Source organism: Vanellus vanellus, assembly GCF_965231255.1.
Source record: "Vanellus vanellus genome assembly, chromosome: 1".
NCBI lineage: Eukaryota > Metazoa > Chordata > Aves > Charadriiformes > Charadriidae > Vanellus > Vanellus vanellus.
In genome coordinates, this window is record NC_138905.1 from 211,904,598 (window position 1) to 211,927,753 (window position 23,156).

General features: G+C 42.7%; 1 protein-coding gene across 4 annotated transcripts in view; it reads right to left on the minus strand.

Annotated features, from left to right (window-relative positions):
* The window catches only part of FAT3 (FAT atypical cadherin 3), a gene marked incomplete at both ends in the record, with an annotated part of 338,041 nt that extends 316,616 nt beyond the window's left edge, over window positions 1-21,425 (minus strand). For all 4 annotated transcript variants that reach the window (XM_082485358.1, XM_082485356.1, XM_082485357.1 and 1 more), the window contains one exon: window positions 18,131-21,425. In XM_082485358.1, coding sequence (XP_082341484.1) covers window positions 18,131-21,425 — 3,295 coding nt within the window. The remainder of the gene's footprint in view (window positions 1-18,130) is intronic.
* Window positions 21,426-23,156: the final 1,731 nt, after the last annotated feature.

Genomic DNA, 23,156 nt, shown 5'->3' on the forward strand with positions numbered 1-23,156 from the left:
TCGCTACCCAGATTGAAACATTGCTTTCATAAAGAACTGAGTTCAGTAAAGCTAATCCCATTCCAAAACTCTCAGACAGATATTTAAATCCCACTGGCTTCACTGGGTTAAAAGCACCTAGCTGAATCAGGGCCCCATGCTGGTGGCTGGGGCAATAAGAAAACCCATGACAGATAGAGAGGTGGAGAGGACATACCAGAACATCTATGAATCTGCTAGAGAAGGCTTTGGAAGGGAATAAGAGACAGAATTAAAAAACGGAAGAAAGCTTTCTAGTTAATTGAAGATTAAGAAGAAGTAGAAATAGAAAGTGTAACACAGCTGAAGGTATGATAGGTTCACAGCAGAAGGCAGGAGATTACTTAATAGTCTTACACAATTAAATTAATTCCTTTTAATCTTTTTATACACATTGTAAACAAGATCTCTCTATCCCATGGAAATTACCCTTTAAAGGCTGGGTAAATACATTAACTAATCCTAAAATCCCAGAAATCCCAGTTTAATTTTTTTCTTTTTTTGAGAAAACAAAAGCCAAGCAGGGAAGAGCTCTGTAAACAGTTTTGACCTTCAGAGAGCCTGGCACTCTGTTTATTTATTCCAAAAATGAAACACTGCTTCAAGCAGCTAAGATAAAAAAAAAAATGGTCATTTAAATGGAAATGGCTACACCTCATTTGCAGTTACCAAGAGGATACACCCTAAACATTCCCAATATTACACGAAGCCCACAGAGCAGATAACTGGTACCAGCAACCAGAAGTAAAGTTAGGTGGAAGATAAAACTCTCGCTTATCTTTTTTTTTTTTTTTTTTTTTGAAAACAGTTTAAAAATGGTTTTAAAAAGACATTCAGCAAGATACGGCAATAGAAGCGAGGCTCTGAGTTTACTATAGACAATTAATTGCTACTATCCCTTCATGTGCTCATTGGCAAGTGTGATAATTCCTGCTGGTACCAGCACATACCTCGTGCTTGTGCCCCAGGTGAAACAGCAGCACCCTGCACCAGCAGGTTTGCAGACCCGATAGGTGCTTGTTCGGACGTTATGGAGGGACCAAGGCCACCCTCAAGGGCCATCATTGCTATGGCCTGAGCCCTCGGGGCTGCGGGTGCTCAGCACGACCCGACCCCGTGCTGGCGGGGAAGGGACACCACACTTTCCCAACCACCACCACAACATAGTCCTCTGCATTGCCTCATTTCATATTCACAGACTATTTTTTCAGACTACAATATCCCGATGAATAATACAAATACGCTACACTATTTCTTTGTAAATTTAATTAAGCAATTGAAGGGAGAGTTAAAACATGCCCATGCAGTGTCGTAATCTACAGCCGCTCTGCCACCTCGTGCCTAGGAGAGTAGAAAGGGAAATTAACAGCCACAAAGAAGTTTTATAGTTTTGTTTCCAAATATCTACAGTGGAGAAAATAAAAATCAAGATAGTAAAATATGAAATTTAAAAAATATTGTCAATCTTATTTAGTAAAAGGTATGTAATATAATATAGAGGATACTGTATATGTTTTACTTTGGTCTAAACATGTAGGTAGGTCTGCTTATTTTATATACAGACATACAGGAATTTTGATTACAGCCTAAATAGTTTCTATTCCACCCTAATATCAAGGGTGAAACCCATCACGCTCGGCAATACCGAAATCTCAATTAACAACAAAATAGAAGCGTTAATTCATTTAGAAATTTCTTCATGAGAACAGAGATACCCATATCTACTGCTCATTGCCCAGTTCCCATTCAAGAGAGAAACTATATGTAAGCAAATAACTAGAGATGAAAATGCCAATGCCTCCCAGGGTGAAGAGCTCTGAAGGCAAATCGCAGGAAGGTAAAAGGATGCAAATATTGCCGCTGACGAGAAATGTGGTCTGGAGGATTTTGAGTTGAAGTTTCAGGACAATAAAACTCAAATTCAGCAGCTGCTGCCATAGTATAACAACTGGCAAGACAGTACTTTTTTTTTTTTAATATTTCTTTTTCATCTGCGATACTGTACATTTCGCTGCCATGACAACTAAACACTTTCTGCCCATCTGTAGGGTGACAGAATAGATGTATACATCTGCTCATGAATCTTGTTTTTAAAAGACAGATAATATTTTCCCAACTTTTGTATGTTTTTAAATCTCTCTTCAAAATGAAGCAGAATATTGCGGCTTCTCTAAAATAGTGGTCCATAAATCACACCACACAGGCAGTATGTTGCCCAGGAGACACTCTTAACATCGCTCATCACCACCACAAATGAAAAAGTCAAAACGGAGGCGGGTGACAAGAACCAGGGAACATTACCTTCAGCGCACGTTCCCTCCCCGTGTTGCCTTTGCTTATCACCATTAGCAGTATCACTACCTAGAGACCTCCTTCCTTACCGGCTGATTAGAAACACAAAGCCATTTTCACACACAAAAAAAGGACAATATATGAATGATTAGGGACAGGGAAAGGCACTTTATTGCCGTGTAGTTTAATAATTCCTTAAAGTCTTTGTAATATCTTCCATCCCAAGGCTTCCACGTCTTTAGAACACATAATTCAATAAATAAATTAACTTCAGTGACATCAAGCAACTCAACCAAGGCTGTAACATCACTAATCTTTGCATTTGCCTTGTCCTTAGGCACTTCCATTAAATAAAAACTCCTTTTCTGCACTACTGAGCCCTAACCCTACAGCCAGGCCAGGCTGTGACACTGGCACATGAAATTATTCCCAACCGCAATAAGCAACAGATTCCTGGAATTTTTAGGAAGATTTCCAGTTCTGTGCTTTAGCTCCAGATTAGTGAAAAACAAAAAATACAAAATAAAAAAGAAAAAATAATGGTTCTGGAGTTAAAGTATTTCAACGTGGAGACAACAGGGGGTTTGACAGGGAGTAGCTTGAAATTTAGATGGTACTGGGAAGGGAGACACTTCCACACACTGAAGTAAAAAAAAACAACAAAATAAAACCAAAAAAAAGCCAACAAAAACACAGAAGGTCAGGCATCCCATGAAAGAAAGGAGAGGTCTGCAGCTCTGATTGTGGGGTAGAAGTCAATACGGTTATTGAAACAGAGTGGAAAAATGAGAGGAATACGAGATGGCGGAGCATCCTTCCCTAGGAGAACTACTACCGTCTTTTATGCCATGTAACACAGCAAACGTTTTGGCAAGGCAGTGAAGCCACACTAGACGCATTCCTTCAGCACATTTTCGAGCCAAAATATCACGTGCGGCAGGCAGCATTAATCTGCTTCCCCGGCTTCTGCGTGCTGCCTCGAACCGCCTGGCCCCAAGCCCAAAAATGGGAATTAGTTGCTCAGATTAATTCCTGTCACCTCTCTGGTGAACCTCGTGCTGGATTTAAATCAAGGACACCATGGCAGGGCTCCTTTCTGACATGGCAATTACCCTAAGCAGGCAGGTTTGCTAGTAGCTGCCGAAACTATTTATTAAGGTAAATGAAGAGAGAAGCATCGACTGAGCTCCCAGTGTGCCTCACCCTCGCCTACAGCCTTCCCACCTTGCTGCGCTCACGTTGTGCGCACCAAACCATGACACGTATGCAGAAGACGCGTGTTTCAGGTATGCTCCACTGTCCGCTGTCCCACAGCCAGGCACGCCTCCGGCCACGCAGGGCTGGAGGTCCTCCCGCTATCCAGGGGATAATCCAGCACAAAACTTCTGGGTCTGGTTAGTAGCAGAGCCCCATCTCACCCTGCACCCTCCATAAATTATATACGGTACCACAGAAAGTATTATCCGGCTCAGGAACACCCACATGTTTTTTTCCCACAGCGCCCAAGAGGCAGGAGCACATCTCCTCCAAAAACTCTCCAGTCCACCGAAATGCTCTCCCATTATTTCTTACAAGGAATGTTTTACCAAGGGGAATGCCCAACGGCCCTTTCGGCCTCTGGCCATCAGCTCCACAACTGGCAAGACTGGCTAAAAAAATACCATAGCTGCATTTTTTCCCCCCTTAAAATGATGCATCACAGGACTAGCACGGAGCTACAGCCAGTTCCTTGGCCAGGCCAAACAAGGAGGTTATGGCAGGCAGGGAGCAACAGTAAGGATTCGTCTCATTTCATCCTGAAATTCATTTTCTATTTTGTTTGTACCCAGCACTGCAGTAAGCCAGGTCGCAGAGCATCATTCAGCCCTGGAAGGCAGAACGGAACAATCGGGCACCCTGAGCACATGGCTGTTGGGTATGCCCAGTGCAGTCAATGTAACATGTCTATAGTTAATTATTTGGAATAAATGTACTAGCTTAAATAGGTCACTGCGATGCTACAGCTCTCCTTGGAGATTAGACTGGGAAAGAAGTGACTCCTGAAGGGACTTCTTCTTTTAACACCCTTCAACTCCAAATACCAAGTGACTGCGTTACACACAACCGCTGCAATGCATTTTTATACATGTTTCCATCAAAATCACTCATAGCATTATAAAGCCATTAATCATGCGAGACTCACAACTGGCACAAAAATGCCTTTGACTGTGTGATGATCATTAGACTTATTGTACAGACGGGTAAAGTGAGGCATGAAAACATTAGTCGTACTGCCAGAGGGATCTTCTCTCTCTGTAACACGTAGTAAGCAGCTTTCTCCATCTGATAGTTGCTCCGACTTGTGATTTCAGCTCGAGGCTCAGGGCCCTACACCATAAACCACGTAAGCATCCTCATCAGCTAACACACCGAATCTCCGTGTTCACACATATCCTGCTCGCTCCATCACAGCTGCTTCTTCCACACCAAAGCCAGGACAAAGCAACAGTTCTCACCCCGTATTATTTCCAAGCCATTCCTCCGTCCTGCTAAAATCACTTCTGGTTTACCAGGTTGACTCTCCACCGAACAACTTCTACAAAACAGGGAGTTACAAACTTCCTACATTGACACGTTGTAAATGTCTATATATGGCTCAGTGTGTATTTTAATGACGTGAGCTACACCTGTGCAACTCCTTGTGTGGATGTTCTCAAACCCATGAGGTCACAGTCATATTAATCCAGCATAAGATCACACAAGCATCAAAGGGCAACCCAACACTTAACTTTATACCTGATCTCCCTTCTCTACCTCCATCAAAATGCCTAGTGCTTGCAGGGCCCATAAATCCAGTCAGGGACCTGATCCTCTCACTTCTTTTCTCCGGAACAGATGAGTTCCTCTCGGATTGCCCTCTTGAACCGGCTCACCAAGTGGCTATGTGAAAAAACAGAGCCACCGCAGGGAGGTGGCAGGAAGCAGCAGTCAGGACCAGGAATGGGCTGCCTTCATCTCGGTCAGAACAGGTTGAAGGGAGCTGAGAATCACAGCCTTATTTTACTGCAAAAATGGGATTCTTCACAAGGAATTCAAGTTAATCCCTCAAAAACTGTTTTTTCTGTGTAGATCAGCCCTTCAGGAACCATGCTGGGGAAGACAGCATCTCCTGCACCTAGGTACCCCGGGGAAGGGGATCACGGCTCCTTCGCCAGAAGTTCCCATCCCCTCCAGGGACTTTCCAGGAGAGCCCAAACCCTCTTGCCAAAGTGAACTGGATTACAATTGACAGTGTAAAGCAGCCCGGTTGCCTTCCCTGTGACCACATGGTTATTTCTGACCATGTTCAATGTCCAGACAGAGCTTCCAGCTGGTATCGGAGGAGTTTTAATTTGTGGGTACAGAGAAAGAGAAACAGATTTTCTGAGAATTAGCCGGATTTTATCTTTGCCAATGACAGATTAATGTCCATTATGAAAGATTAAGCAATTAAAGGAAATCCCCATGAAAGAGCTGAAACATATACAAAAAGTTTCAAACACGGGTATGTTTACACAAAGACAACATGAACCCTTCTGTGCTCCTGACAATGTAGGAGTACAGCACTTTGCATTGCAGCAATGGCTACAGCCAGCGACCTCCATCAGCACAATGGCTCTTTTCCACTTCCAGCATCAATAAATTCAATTTTTATAGTGCAGATAATTCAAATATAATTTAGATATTACCTTCCATCTTCAGAGGGAAGCAGCAATGGGTTTTGACAATAAATTCACGGGGGGCCAAACTCCAGATTCAGCAGTCCTAAATTCATTGGGTCACATTTATTAAACAGATTTTGCCATTTACCCTTTAACCAACACAGCTAAATGCCAGTCCTATTCCTGCCTCGCAAACAGTCCCCATCTCCTCTCCAAATGTCACCGTAGGCAGAGTCTTCCTTTTTGATTATTTTGCCTTTCTTCAGAAGGATGCTTTGCACCTCAGAAGCAGCTTGCTGCACACACTGAACTACATCTTCCTAAAAGGAAGACATCTCATTAAAGGTAGAGCCCCACTGGGATGCAAAGGAGCCACACGCTCGCAAAAAGCACCTCGTCTCATTAGCAAATGGCTGGTGTAGCTGCTCGTCGCGGAGATGAAGACACTCCATTAATTTGCTCGGCATGTAGGTACCAAACGCACAGAACACACTTCCCCATCCCTGGTACCGGTACTGTGGGAGGAAAAATCACACGTTAAGTTTGTGCGGCTTCTAATGGAAGTAGCTCACGTGGACTGACTCTGTTGTGTTGAAGATTTCCTCAAGGAGAAGGACGAGGCAGGTGTCTCTGAAGAGCGGTGATGGGCAAGGTTAAAGCGAGGGAGGCCGCCCCATCCCCGGGAAGGACCTGCAGCCACTCAGAGCACCCAGCACTCCAGTCGGCCCCAAAGTCCTGCTGAGGTTTCGCTCCGATCCCGCTTCGGCTGCTGGCAGCTCCGAGAGCCACCGCGGGCAGCCCCGGCTATCCCTGGATGGGGTCACGCTGCTGGTGATTGCCGCTACTCCGTGCTCTCCCCACAATGGCAAAACAGAAAGTTATCATCCCAGAAGCAGCTGCCTTAAGCACTGACAATGGCTTGGACTGCGATCTCCCATCACCTAAGAGTTACTGCTTAATGGTAATTAAGGCAAAGTAATAAACCCCACCTAATACAGCCAATAGAAGTACTGCAGCACCAACCAATTCATCCTTAAAGACCACTTCAAGAAGAAACAATAAAATCCAGCCCTTTTAAAACCAGCTCCAAGATCCCGTATAGCGTAAGAAGGGTGGTCTTGCATGGAAAGAAGTGCTGGGAGTCAGGAAAATCAACCCCATCCGCCACTGTATGCTATGGCCAAGTACAGCTTCATCACAGAGATGCTGAACACCTCAAGTTCCCACTGTTTTTAATGAATTTCTACATTGTCATTCCCTCCCCCGCCCCCCCCCCCCCGCAAGAAAAAGAATCAAACTATTAACTTATCTACACCTCTCACACCCCTTCAGTAAAATGGGAAACTACATAAACGTTGTACATCAAAGAGCTTCCTTCATTAAAATGTGAAAAATAATTTGTGTACTTTAGATGAAAGGTGTTCTGGGACTGTGAAGCATTCTGGCAAATTTAATTAAATCCCATAGTTATTCTCTCATAAAAATAAAGCTTTTGGGGAAAAAAAATATTAAAAATTTAACTGATTCACAGTTAAGGTTTATTTTTTTTCTCTTTTTGCAAAATCTTTACCTTATAAACTGAAAGAGTGGTGAGAAGCAAAAAATATTTTTAATGACCTATGTGTAAAGTTATATTTCCAGAACACAAATTCTCAGTAAAACTTTCAAAAGAAGAGGGGAAAATCACCAAATAATTATGCATATAATTAATTATGGGCTGCGATGATCTAAAATCAGAAATGAATTTGCCATGCAAATTTGAGTAAAACCGAAAAACCGAAGGCTTCGATTGTGAAAGACGGGCAGATGTAGCCATCACACCATAGAAGCAGAGAGCTATTGAAACAACATACAATCATTTTACTCTCAGGCCAATGTAAACATTCTTCATGATTAGTCCTGACGTAAATTAAAGCAGGAAAGTTTAATTTCACTCCTTATAGTCACTAGGATGATTATTCATCAGTGCTAATGGCCACGGGCGCAGGTTTATAACTAAAATCTGATTTTTGCTGGCAAAAGCAGCCACCCCGCTCGAGCCAGACCCAAACCTCACAGAGCTGCACACCTCTCCCAGTCCGTCACCTCAAGGAACTGTCACTCGTACATGTACAGTGAGCACATTTTGCTCGACTCCAAGATGAAAATATCATCAAAGTAACTGAAAAGTATTTCCTAAGAGAAGCAGCTTCAGGCTGCTTCCCTCTCAAGGCGGGGTTGTGGTAAGCAGACTGTCACCAGTGGGGAAAGCTGCAAAGCTGAGATGTAGCTGGCTACAAAGATATTTGTAGAACCACAGAATCACAGAATGGTGAGAGTTGGAAGGGACTCTGAAGACCATCTAGTTCCAACCCCCCTGCCATGGTCAGCGACATCTTCCACTAGACCAAGTTGCTCAAAGCCCCATCCATCCTGGCCTTGGACACTTTGAGGGATATTGTTTGGTTAGTATCTTCAGGGCACGGCACAGCCATCAAAGAGCAAAAAAAATCAACACCTGCATCTAAACGGAGGGGCAGGTAAAATCCACAGCATATCCTGGTGTTCCAAATCATTTAGATGGGGGGTGCGCTGGAGGGTGCCACAGCTCTCTGCAGACCCACACTCTCCATTTTCTTTCTCGTTCCCCCGATGCAGAGAGCACAGAAGAAACCAAGCACAGTCCTACATCTTCACACACTTCTCACTCCCACGGTACAATGCAGCAACACTTGCCCCAGCAGAGGGCAGGTACCACCGGCAGCTTTCACCCGACCACCTTTCACCACCAGGGGTAGGACTCACCTCACCTTAGCCGAGCAACATGTTCACAATCACAATCAATCACAATCACAGAGTTTCAGAGTTGGAAGGGACCTCTAGAGACCATCTAGTCCAACTCCCCTGCCAAAGCAGGATTGCCCGGAGCACATTACTCAGGACTGCATCCAGGCGGGTCTTGAAAATCTCCAGGGAAGGGGACTCCACAACCTCCCTGGGCAGCCTGTGCCAGTGCTCTGTCACCTGAACCGTAAAGAAGTGTTTCCGTGTATTTGAACGGAACTTCCTATGTTCTAACTTGTGCCCATTACCCCTCGTCCTGTCACTGGGAACCATTGAAAAGAGCCTGGCTCCATCCTCCTTCAACCCACCCTTTAGATACTTGTATGCCATAATAAGGTCTCCCCTCAGCCTTCTCTTCTCCAGGCTAAAGAGTCCCAGCTCTCTCAGCCTTTCCTCATAAGGCAGATGCTCCAATCCCTTAATCATCTTAGTTGCCCTCCGCTGGACTCGCTCCAGCAGTTCCCTGTCCCTCTTGAACTGGGGAGCCCAAAACTGGACACAGTATTCCAGTTGTGGCCTCACCAGTGCAGAGTAGAGGGGGAGAATGACCTCCTTCAACCTACTGGCCACACTCTTCTTAATGCACCCCAGGATTCCATTGGCCTTTTTGGCAACAAGGCCACATTGCTGGCTCATGGATAATTTACTGTCTACTAGGACCCCCAGATCCTTCTCACATCTCCCAGATCCTGTCTCACGTCTAACCTACGTGAGACATTTAACCAGGGGAGCAAAGCCATATGAGATGAACACTGCCCCATGTTACAGGTCCAACTTAATCGCCATGTCACCTGGTTACAAGGGCAGGGAGGGTAGCCCAGGGGCCCCTGAGGGATCATGCCGTTTCCCACCCCACGTCCCTGCCCCATGCTCTGCAAAACACTGGAGGCGCAGAGCCTACAGAGCTGTCCTCAAAACATCTCCAGAAAGAGAAAGATGCGACAAACTCCTCACCGCAACTAAACGGATCTGTCTCTTTTTTGTTAGGCAGGGGTAAAATGATTAGGTTGATGCCAGTGAACAACTTAACTTGGAGAAACACAAAAATTTATTAGTGCAAACGCGTAATACAAACCAACTGCAACGAAAACTCCCTCCCCACACGCACTCAGTTTGGCTTTCTCTCAGTTATTTCTTATTGGCAACACTTCAATGCTAATAAGACACCATAAGTGCATAAAATGTAATAAATATGTTTACATTAAACAGCAGACTAAAGATTAAAAGAATCTGTTCCGTGAACTATAGAAGCTCATCTACCAGCATATATTTTCAGGTAAACACGGACGTATGAAGAGAAAGAGACGTGACAGCAAATGACATTTTTTTTTGTATTTTATTCTAACCTTGCTGACAAAGACCTAACAAGTTCCAAGACTTGCACACTGGAATTAGACAGTCTTAAAATATGACACAATTTTTTAGCAATGAGAGCAATGAAAGATTGGAAGATCTTTCCAAGCGAGTGCCCGATTTGCCATTAGTTGCAGTCCTTGAACTGCAAACAGCTTCATAAAAAGCACGTTTTAGTCCAGCTTCCAAGAGCCTGAGTATGTACTGAAGCAGGGGAAGTGATACGTGGACTTACATTTTTGATAGTCCAGTGTAACCACCTGTCTGTGCTCCAAACCAGCCCCATGACCAACTCTGTCTACTGCTCCCTAAAAACGCCACACAACCTGCTGCAAGGATCAGACTGCAGGATGTGTCCTCGATTTTATTGGCCACTGGACATTCCTCTCTCTTGGACTTGTTTCAAGAAAGGATTAGGCAGTACACAAAAGTGGCTCCACATAATCTTAGACATTGTTGAAACATCTTCCTCTGCACGTCCCAGGAGGACAGGACTGCTCATGTTGCCCTCCACACGCTCATAAGCTTGCAGTTTTGCATTGACAGCATCACTTCTCAACGCCCCTGGGCTTCCATTCGTGCCTTGGAAGAGCTAAAATGGATTTTTCTCCAGTTTCCTCTGAACTACCATGAATTGCTCACATGGGAAGGAAGATCATGGTCTGAAGTGATGCCAGGATAAAGCTGGTGCTCAGATGCTCAGGCTGAACACCAGACACTGGAAGTCAATTTTCCTCCTGTCTCATCTAACTGACTACCTTGTGGCGTGGTCCCTTCGCCAGCTCTCCGGGCATAAGCTTTCTGCAGAAGCACTTGTGTATAATTTAATGGACCGTGATGCACAGGACAACGTAGGGGTCACTGCTGGGCGTACACGCTAAGGGAGAGAATAACAGAACACACGGTAGTACAAAATACTCTTGGAAACAAATCTCAAGGGTGATAAAGGTGACAGCTAGGAGGAAATAAAAACGGCACGTTTCTTTATTAATAAATAAATTACTCAGAGATCGAGATGAAGTATCCTATCATCAGGAGCATCCTGAATAGTAAAGGAGATTCTCTAAACATTTTCCAAAGAAGGGAAAATATGCAAATTACAGCTAGCTATAAAAATCGTACATCGTGAGCTGTTTTATGAGGTATAAAGCCAAGAGAGTTGAACAGCTTGAATGGAACAATTCTGCACGACTGTTCTCACTTAGGAAACTTCGAAAGTATGTCAGAATGATACTAAGGGCCCTTTAAAGTAAATATTTTTGTAAACTGATGAACTGTTTTAGGGTTCATATTATTAAATAAAAAGTTAAACAAATTCACTCCAGTGAAACCAAGACAAGTCTTGTTCCTTTACTAATTTACAGCTATAAATGACAGGGAAATTATAAACACACAGACACAGAATTTACCAAAAAAACTTGGTTTTCCACCACAACTAATTTTAAAGAAAAAGAGAAATGTTAATAATTACTTTCCTAAAATTGGAAATCATAAATGAAGGAAAGCTTGCACTGTTAAAAGCTGCCAGAGATAACTCACAGAACAACGATAACGCAGCACAGCAGGCTCAGAAATAGCTGCTCCCAGGAATGCTTTATTCAGGCCTGACACAGATACAGGATGACAGACCAGATTTTGGCCAGGACCATGCTCTGTGATCCGTCTGGCACACTCCTTCCTAGAGAGGCTGCTGAGGAGAGCCATCGTGGCCGGGCTGAGGACCGACGATCTCCAGTCCCGAGTGGCAGCTGCAAGTGCCTCCCCCTTTCCTGAGCCACCTCTCACCAACACCCACTGGCACTTCTCTTCTTGTACGGCCCAAAGGTACTTTGAAAACTGGTTTTAGAAGCCTGGGATAATTAACTGGCTCCGAAATACTGGCTCTGGGCAATGAAGTTTGCCTACACTCCCCAGGAAAATGAAGAATATATGTAATACTAATGCCTCGTAACAATTCTACAATGAATTCAATTCTACAAGTGAGTCTGCCCAGATTTATCCACTAGTTCCTATACGATTCCATAAAATTAAAAAAGCAAGGGGGAAAAAATCATGTATCACAAACCATTTTCATTTTTACTTGATTTTCTTTCAAGGAAATGCTAGTAATGGCCCCACATAAATATTTATCAGACCACTCAAATTGTAATAAATGAAAGTATCCTTCAACTTGCATACACAATAACTGAAAACTATTCTAGAAGACGGTGACAAGATGCAAAGAGTCTGAAGCAATAAACTTACTCTCCCTTCTGCCAGACAGATATAACAGTGCAGGCAGGACTGTTTTATTGTAAACCGTATCATCTAGATTCTAGTTGCTATTATTAATCGTTTGAAGACACGATTAAGGTTTTCCAACACCGACTGGCTTCTTTTTAGACTCTAGCCACAGTTTGTCAGGAATTTCTATCACTTACGAGGTACCTTAAAAGGTCTCAAAATAGAAGAACTGACTGCTGTCTTTGGCAGGATAAATAAATCCTCAGAGTCTGTAATAATTTGCACTCCACCTCCATTTAGTAGTATCTTTAAGATTTCAGCACCATGAAAGACAGGCTTGGCTTACTCATTTGAATTTCAGGGCTGAAAAGACGTAAAGATAACAAGTTAACAGGGTCATCTCCAGCTCGTGTTCTTATCAGGGGCCCTCTACGGGGGTGGAAATCAGTGCCAGCTGATGCCTAAATTTAAAGTCCCAATGAAAATCAGGGGACTCAGACTCTTGAATAACCTTACAAAATGAGGTTAGTAAGTTTTGAAGGTGTTGCTTAAGTCCATCGTTACTGGCTTCGCAAGAACTTTGAAGACCCCTTAAGCATTTCATCACTATCACTTTTTTAACTCCGTGTTTAATTTCAATGGGACTTAAGAAGATGTTTCAATGCTTTCCTGAGAAGCAGAAAAAGACTTATTGCTTCAGTTTTCCTCCCTGCGCAGTGGAGTTAGTCATTCCTCGCATGCCAGGGCACTGCCACACCAACTCCGATCCAGCCTACAGAAGTCCCTGCAGCAGAAGATGCTGAATGTGGCTAGTCTCTCTGCTCCTCTCGAACTCATTTCGTTCACTTGCTATTACTAGTACATCCACGGGTAGCACAGGGGTAAATATAGAAACTCTTTGAGTGCCAGGCAGTTACATCAACTGTGCACAGAGTAGAAACACATGCCAGACTAAAAAGCGGAGCTTGAGTCAAAAATGCTGTTTAGCTGAACCACAAATCATTAAAAAATGAGAAGGAAGACGTCAGCATTTAGGCTAGGACTGACCTCATCTAGCTCAACCTTTTGAGAAGTCAGGAAGTCTCACTAGTTGTCCAAGCCCCCGCAGCAGCCAGAAAAGAGGTACTGCTAGATGGCAATTAGTCACCCAAGGCAGGTGGTATCATAAACCCATATGCACTTGCTGGAGTCACCTCCAGCTCCTGAGGCAGCAAAAATACACCATTTTGCTGCAGTATCAACACTATGAGGATGTACATACCAGAGCTGAGAAAATCCATGATTTTATGAAAGCAGTAGAGGACCTCTGACAGAGACCATTTCCAGAAGACTAGTTAAGTCTATTAGAGCCATCACTAGGATGAAAACTCAGAGAACACTCTCATCCCACAAAAATCTTTAACGGATCTCCGCTCATTTTATGTTACAACAATCTGGAAATATAGAGGGTTTTTTAACACAATTCTCTTCTAAGGAACTGCAATCAGCAGACTGGCAAGGAGTTTGGAGAAGCACACCACCAGGTGGGAAGCGGTAAATAAATGACTTGAGATTCTCCATAGCCCCTGAGTTGCACAAGGGGAAGGTAACCACCTACTTCCACAAGTAAGGGCAAAGCATCAGATCCTGATGACTTTCTAGAGATGGAAAAGAGGGTGGGATGCTCCTGTCCAGCACTGTATTCTCAGAAAATGAAAAATCGTAAAATATTAGCTGCACAACTCTCTTCTACTCTTAAAAACCTTCTTTCCAGTTCTTATTTTTAGAAGTAAAATTTTGTGCAGGTTTCATATTGAAAGACAATTCCCTGAAATTAGGCTAAAACCATCAAACCGGTACAGAGGAGTCTACGCATATTATGTAGCATGTGAACTTGACAGTATATATTCTTGTTTACAGTTGGTTTAGAGTTAACAGGAAGGGGTGACGTGGCCAAAGCAAGGTCTTTGGAGCAGACTTCTACCTCTGCGCTAGTCATACAAGGACCACCATAGTTCAGAGAAAAATGCACATTTTTAGAGCATGATTCATCCAACTTATTTCATATTTTTCTTTAGGGTAAAATTTCTCTCTGTTGACTATAAGGAAAGCCTGCAGTGACTACACTGACTAGTTCTGACTGTAGATGACCATATTTCATCATATAGATTACATCTCAGGAGTGCAAGAGAGTGAAAGGGACACAAAAATAACAACCAGCGGTCCTGAACTGGAGACAGAAGGAAAAAGGGAATCCATAAATGGCAGGATCACACTTCGTGTCCCTCAGCGCAGGGATATTAAATGGTAAGCTTGTGACATTTATACCAACAGTCAATAAATAGGCCAATGAAGACAGAAAAAGCAGTGAGTTTGAGCCGCACTCCTAGGCTGGTGACAAACACAATCTCCACTGAGGCAAGAATCAACAAATAAGAGTTTGCTATTAAAAAAAAAGTTATTTTCTTTTTTTTTTTTTATCTCTAGAAAAGTCTTAAACTAGTTTTTTAGCTATGAATCATAAGTTGAGTTGTAAACCCATGAGAAATTTAGTCTGCTGGCTAAGGTACTAGTGGGAAACTAGGGATGGAGTTGGAGGAGGTCAGGAACTGCTGCCTTCTACTTCAGGAGAGTTTTTATTGATTTACAAATTTGTACCAGCTCTGCCTCCTGGTAATGGAAAGTAAATCTACTGAAACAAATTTGGAAGTGATTCACAAGGCTGTGGGACCAAATACATGTAAAATTTCACTTCATCAAATACTTCTAGCTGGCTACTTCTATGCTTCTGGTTACCACCACGTATGAACTATTCCACAGTGAATGCTATAATGGAGCAACGATAATCCTCAAAACAGATTTTCTGCAACACAAGGCAAAGAGCAGCACTGTAGGAAGGAAATCCCAGGGTCACCCCCATGGCACATCTCTCACCAAACTGCAACAGCACCAGGATTTGCACATATAGCTGATATAGAGATCCGTATCGGCCAATATGGAGGAGACTCCCAAGTTCGCTAACCATGAACCACCGTTCAGACCTGACTGGAGAACAGTCTGTTGTGGCATCCACACCACAAGCCAGGTCAAGTTTGGTGGAGTTAGATGCACCTTTATGCAGCTGTATACATCTATAGAGGAACAGAAACAAAGCCACCATGCCAAGAAGCATGGTACCGTGTGGATCCACCACGCAGGCCAGCTCCTCCTTGGGCATCTCTGCACCGTTTCCCCTCCTCAGTATCGACATGCCTTGGGGGGCACGGGCACATCTCACTCAGCACACGTGGTGACACCATTAAGATGGAATATTGCAGAAGACTAAAAATAACGCACTTGAGCAGAATTTTGCTGAAAGCACAGACTCGCTTGGAGTCCAGCCTGCTCGCGTATCAGGATGAATTTGGCCCAGTTTATATCCTAATGATTATAATGGATACTGCAGTCTTCTTTTCATTAAGGCAGCAGCCAAAAATATTGATTTGTTGTACTTCGCGCTCCTGCTTACCTTCACAAATTTCAGGAGAGACAGTGCATAAGCCAATAGAGTTGGTCAGTTTAAAAGTGACAAATTAACTGCGCTGAAAGTAAATAAACAGCTATCTCTTCGCAAATTAATTCAATATGTGACTTGAGCTCTTTTCCACAGCTAGAAAGCTGATTCATCATTCAGCAGCATTTAAGTTACCATCAGTTCAACAGCAGAGTATTAATGTCGTGTCCTCTCTAACACAGCAGGTCAAATTCTGCACTCGGGTTACAACAGCTCAACTTGGAGTAACTCTGAACCCTCAAACCCTGCTCTCCACATCGCCCTAGCTGCAGTTACGCACCCAAGTGTTCTCCGAGTTGGTTTCGAGAAGGTTTAAGATGTACCAAACAGTTGGAGAAAACAGACAGAAAAAGAATGAAAAGAGTCTTTTGATCTGCTGGATTATGAAGTGTCTTCCGAAACGGTTTAGTGAAACAGCACAGGTGACGGGGTTCGTTCATTTTCACAAAAATACTTGTAAAAGACAGACAAGTATTTGCAACTTGTAAAGTTCTGGGAGCAGTTTGTGGGTTTTGTTGTTTTTTTTGGTTTTTTTTTTACCCCCACAAACTAGATTTCAATTCTGGAAAGAAACTAAGCACATTTAATGTGGAATATTGAGTACAATTCCCACTCATGCCAAAACATGATTTGTGCTTTATTGAACAGGGACCATAACCTATTATAGGCTATCACTCCTACTAGTCTAGGCATAGAGTAAAAACCCTGGTTAATTTATTAATGAGCAACATGCACTAACTTACTCTCCCTAACAATTCCTTTCAGTTCAATAGATGTTGAATCCTGAGATTTTCAGACCAACGCTGCAGCATTTGGCCCAATCTCCCATTGCTTTACAAATAATCTGTTTAGCTGAAGCTCATGTTACTCAATGAGAAGGCAGGCCAAAATTTTCAAATGCAGGAGCCTAAAATTGAAATTCATATACAACTGCCTAAATAATGTTGCCTGAATGCCTTCAACTGCTATTACCACTGTAAGATATGCGAGTTCTTAATGTTTCTGGAAATTAGAGTAGGCGCCCTCTTAACTTGTCACACTCAAGCTTGATGTTTCTGGACACAAGGTTTTGACTGTATCATCTGTGCACAGCTGCAGTAGAGCGAATATAGCACAAATAGAATAAAAATATTTTTCGCTGCTTATGCTGACGCGATCCACAGCATTTGTAATGTCGTCTGTTTTTCATAATGTTCAGTTTAGAAAGTTGACATTTGATTAAACAGTTTGAATTTGCCAAAACATACATTTTAATCTTATGTTTTAATACCACATTCTCAATTAAAAGCTTTAGAAAAAGACATACAAAGTCTGCTTAAACCACAGTAAACCCACAGACCTAACACATTTAATATAATTTCTGAAAATGTTGACTAATATTTTCTAATTTCCTCGCTACTTCTAGTACCACAGCTGCACCATTACTCCCAACAGCTATCAGACATTTAAACAGCCAGCTTGTTGAGTGTTGTACTAGATAGCCCTTTATCCTTAGCATTTTCCACATTTTCCAATAGGGTGGCGCAGTAATGAAGTTCAACATCTTGAAAATCTTCGCTCTATTAATACTGTTTTCTAACATCGATGTTCATAATATTACCACCCCCAAAGGAAAGCTAGCACAGTTGGTTTACAGCTAGCATCTTTCCCTGTATTTCTACCCTTACACAAGGATGCCAACGTCGATGAACACCGTGCTACAAGAAAGCCTATTATACAGAATGGCGTATCATTCCAGACTGCTAACTCCCATGTAGAATTACTCCCACCGACACTAAGAACGAGACCACAAATAGGTTTTAGGATGAAATAATTCTTGTTTCTTGCTCCTTATTTCCTTTCTTTGGGTTTAACAACACATTCAAGGTCATGAATGTTGTGACTCTGTGGAGGTGACCCGAGTAATTTACAATGATCAACAGGTCATACAGTGACTGGAAGCGAGTCATTCTGTAACTATCACTGCTTTCTAAATGGAGTCATCACATAGCTGCTGAAAAGGAATGTGTATTATTTCACACCCACAGAGTGATGAATGTAACCAGGTAATTAAATCATGTCATTGCTGTGCCTGGAAAATCCTTATTTATAATTTTATCTTGCCTGTTGAGAACTGAACTTCTTGTTAAGGGTCGAAAATAATTATGCCTACGCTTTGCTTTTGCAGAAACCTCTATGAAAGGAAAAGGAAATTAGAAACAAAACTCACCGGTTTCTTCATCTATACTAAATCTCCCCAGGCCGCTGCCATCCCTGATGGAATACTGGATCTCTCCATCCCTTCCGGAGTCCTCGTCTCGAGCAACAACTTGCAAAACACTTGTACCAATGCGGGAGTTTTCCTTTACAGATCCAATGACTGCAAAGTCAGGAAAATAGGGGGTATAGAGATTTTCGTTAACATCCACCACTTCAACTTCCACAAAAGAAACAGAAGAGAGAGAAACTGGGCGCCCCTTGTCCTTTGCACGCACAGTCAGGTTGTAGAACTGCTGCTTCTCGTAATCAAGCTCTTTGTTCAAGCGGATGGCGCCACTCGCTTTGTCTATCTCAAACCGCCCATTGTAATCATTCACCAGCGAGTAACGGACTTGGCCTCCCAAGCCGAGATCTGGATCATGAGTTTCCAACCAAGCTATGACAGTGCCCACCGGCAGGTCCTCAAGGACCTTCACGTTGTAGCTGGACGGTATAAAGGCCGGAGAGCAATCATTGACATCATCCAAAAAAACCTTCAGAGGCACAACGGAGAACTGCTGATGGCCACTCTCTGCTTTGTCCCTCGCCTCAATCTTCAGTGTATAGTTTGCTTTTGATTCCCGGTCTAGTTGATCAGCCACGTACACCATTCCTGTGGAACTGTTGATGGCAAATTGCTGGGTGTCTGTCAGTACTGAGTAAGTCACTTCACCATTGGATCCTAGGTCTTTATCTCGGGCTTCTACTTGGATAATCTCTGTACCAAGACTTGTACTTTCTAAAATATTAACTGAGTAACTGTCCTGTAAGAAAACAGGCTTGTTATCATTTGCATCCTCCACAGTAACAGTCAACAGTCTCCACGCAGATTTCTGTGGATTACCTAAATCATAAACTGTAATATTAAGCAGATAGAGCTCTGTTTTCTCACGGTCCAAGGGCATAAGAACATTAAGTACCCCTGTCTCCATGTCAATGTTGAAGCAACTATCTACATTACCATCAGAAATTGTATAAACTACTCTCCCATTAAAGCCGGAGTCTGCATCATAGGCTTTTATCCTCAGGATGGTGGCACCAACTGGCAGATCCTCTGAAACCTTTGCATCAGTAGGGAAGGATTTGTCAAAATGTGGTGCCTGCCTGTTCACCGAATAAAAATCGAGAAAACCATCTTCCAAATTCAGCTTCACATTTGCTTTTGCCTTTTTGAGTAATTTTTCTGCTAGCTTCTGAGCAACTCTAGTTTCTCTACAGCTAAAGGTTTTTGAAGACACTTTCCCATGAACTACTGAAATATTAACAAACATGGCATCAGCAAAGTTCTCTCCATCAGTTGCTGTTATCTTAAGGCCAAAATTGCTGTTCTTTATGCCAGAATTAACCAGAGATTTTTTAAGTTGCAGGACACCAGAGTCAGGATTTAAATAAAAAATGCCAAGTTCATTTCCAGAGATTATTTTGTACTTCACAAGCTCTAACTCATCTATGTCTATTGCAGAAACAGCAGTGATGTGACCACCAACGGGAAAATCAGATGAAATCACTCCCTGACATGCCACTTTTTCAAAGAGGGGTTTGTTATCATTGACATTGCCTATGTATATGGTGACATTCACCTCGCTTTCATGGCGGTAGGGAGAACCCCAGTCGGAAGCTCTCACAATGAACCTGTAGCTTTCTGGTGAGGACTCAAAATCCAGTTCTTCAGATGTGCTGATGACACCTGTAAACTGGTTTATGGTAAATGGTAGTGAGTTCAGACTGGCAATGCTGTATGTTATGTATCCATTTTCTCCCCTATCTTTATCAACCGCCGAAACTGCCAAAACACTAGATCCCACAGGGACACTTTCATTGACAAACGAGCTGTAGGAAAGCTGCTGGAACTCCGGAGTGTGATCATTGGCATCTTCTAACCTGACAGTAACCTGTGCTTTCAAATCACCACCTTTGTTCGTATATACTTCTAATTCATAGAGGTCCTTCTCAATGATTTTCAAAGGACGAGCAGTAGTAATAAGGCCTGTGTTGGGATTGATCTTAAAATACTCAGCTTCCTCACTTGGAGATAATCTATATTCCACACCCTGTGGCTCAGGCATCAGCTTAACTACTGCAACCACCACACCAGGAGGTGAAAATTCACTGATCGAAACATCATATGCTTCCTTTTCAAACTTCACGGGGATACTTTCTTTCTTGGGACTAGCAATGTGGACCAGTTTAACCGCAGAAAATTTCTGTGGAGATCCCTTGTCCTTTGCTTGGAGAGTCAGGTTGCAACCATATGGGAAGCTGTCCCAATCAATAGGTTTTCTTTCTTTGATTTTGTACTCATTCATCCATTTACCTTCTTTAGTCAGAAAGAACTGCTCTAGTGGATCTCCAGCAACAATAGTAACAGATTCGATTTCTCCATTGGCTCCTTCATCTTGGTCGTCAATGTTAACAACTGCATAGGTAGGCTCCTTGTCTGATGGGAAGGGAATATGGGTTACTACATTTATCGTTGGAGCATGTTCATTTATACGTTCAATGTGAACATAAAGCTTGGCAGTGCTGCTTACGCCATTGTTGCCGTAAAGCTTCATCCCGCGGTCCACAGCCAAAATCTCAAGATCGTATCTGTTTTTCTCATCATAGTTTAGCCGGCCACTTAAGGAGATAACACCACTTGTAGGATGAACTGAGAAGAGATCAACTTTGTTTTTGAAGTAATAATAAAATTCACCATTGGACCCAATATCCGCGTCTGTTGCGGTCACCTGTGCAATGCTAGTCCTTAAAGGAGTGCTTTCTGCTATTGTGACAGAGTATGTGGTTGGTGAAAACAAAGGTCTTAAGTCATTCATATCCAAAACCTGGATGTTCACTTTCGTCCATGCTTCCAAGTCCTCTCCTCTGACAGACCCTTTCACCATCAATAAATAGTTATCCTGGATTTCCCTGTTCAATATAGCCGAATTCCCACCTTTAGTCCTTATTCTTAGGAAGCAAAAGTCAGCAATGATGACTTCCTCTGCTTTAAAAAAGCCCTCGTCATCGCCAGACACTATCCTGTACTTGATATCCCATGAAAGGTCAGCCAAGGTAATGCCCATTCTCGTTTGACTGTTGACGTAGGTCCTGGCTGCCGAATTCTCGTACACCGTAGCATTGTAAGTGGAATGTGTAAAGTGAAAGCCAAGCGGGGAGATCCCGTGAGCTACCTGGCAAATGGTGGCCAGGAGCTTGACAATCAGAAGGGCAAGGCATGACGGAGGTGGCCGTGAGCCTGACCAGCGGCCCATATTCACCTCCATCACATCATTCTTTCACCCTGTGACAGAGAAAGAAAACAAGAAATAGTTGATCAAGAGATAAAAACTCTACTGTGAAGCGTCATGTCAAAATTACTTCTTAAATTTCTAATTAAAAATAAAATACATGCAATAACTAGTCACTGCTTATTAACAACATATAGTGAGAACACTATATACACACACACACACAAAAGCACCAGTTTGGGATTACATTTCTACATGTGTGTGAGCGTGTAATATGTATGCATGTGCACATACATGCACATAATACATAAATATATATATATGCATGTATATACACTTTTTTAACATAAAAAGCCCTATGAGACCCTACCACATCCATACACACATGCACACAGTCTGGCATAATAATCACGGTGAAAAAAATTAAAAACAGACACACACATTTGAATAAGTTTATGTAAGAGGATAAACCACACACAGAAACTGTTGCTTTTATTTACCAGTAGCTCCAACTAATCCTAAACTTGTTTGTTTTCAGAAAACGCATTTTTAGTCCCAATGTTTGGAAAGGAAACCGTATATCCATTATGTATGTAGCACTGCGATAGTCAAACGTTATCAGACGTTTTACAGACAAGTTAAGAAAGATCACACGGTTGACGAAATTTGAGAAACCAAGAATAAATAGTACATAAAAGTCACTACCCAGCCATTACTTTAACTACAGATACCTTCAGAAAAATCAAAATTAAGGAAGAATTATAGCTAATTAAATGCAATTGCATACACATATACATATGCATACACATACCCAGATACTGAGAACAGGCAAAATACAACGAAGAAAAAAAAAAAAGAACACTCGATAAAAGCTCCCAAGTGAAGACTCAGGTTAGGAAACAGCACAGCTGAAATAGCCCATAGGACTTAACTCTTTGCATATGTATCACAGTGCATCTGTAATTATGGTCACCACTTTCCACCAAATACACTGGGTAACATACCCTGAATGAGGCCACAGATGAACACTTTTTGCTGCGCATCCAAGAAACACTCCGTTCGCTGGGTACTACTGCCATCCAACCTAAGAAAGGTGAAGACCCCCTCCAATCTGCTGCCTGTCCTGCTGCCAATGGGCCACCCCGACCAGCAAGAGTGTAAACGCATCCTTGCTCAGATGGAGTAAATTCCAGCTTACACCACATTTCACTTTGGCAACCCCAAGTAGAATTTGGCTACAAATAAGGCACGTGGCTCCCATCACCAGCAGTTTGTCTCAGTCCAGTCTGTCCCACTCCAGCCACCTCAAACCAGTGAGAGCCTTGCCATTGATTTCAGAAGGCTCATTATAAATGTAAGTATTCAAATGCAATTAATAAGCAGCCATTTGGGGAAGATTTGGAATTCTTCCGTACAGTCCTCTTGTGGAATAGCCCCAGTGCCTCGCTTCAGGGATCTAAAAGGTGAGGTTAAATGGAGGCGGGGTAAGAGCAGACACTGGCTGAAGGTTGCTGGAGGGTGCCGGAGAAGCTGGGAGCCAGGTCCTGCTTATTGCTTCCTGCTGAAAGGAGAGGAAAGGAGCCTGAGGAAATTAGGCAAGCGCTTACAGTGAGGCAGTGCGAATAAGCCTCTTTGTTGCAGCGTACATTCGCTGCTACTCATGAAAATGGTAAAAATCAATTTTAGAAGGCAATTATTGAAAGACCCACTGCACACATACATTGTTCTCATTGTCATTGAAAAGCTGCTTGAAAACGTAGTTTTCTC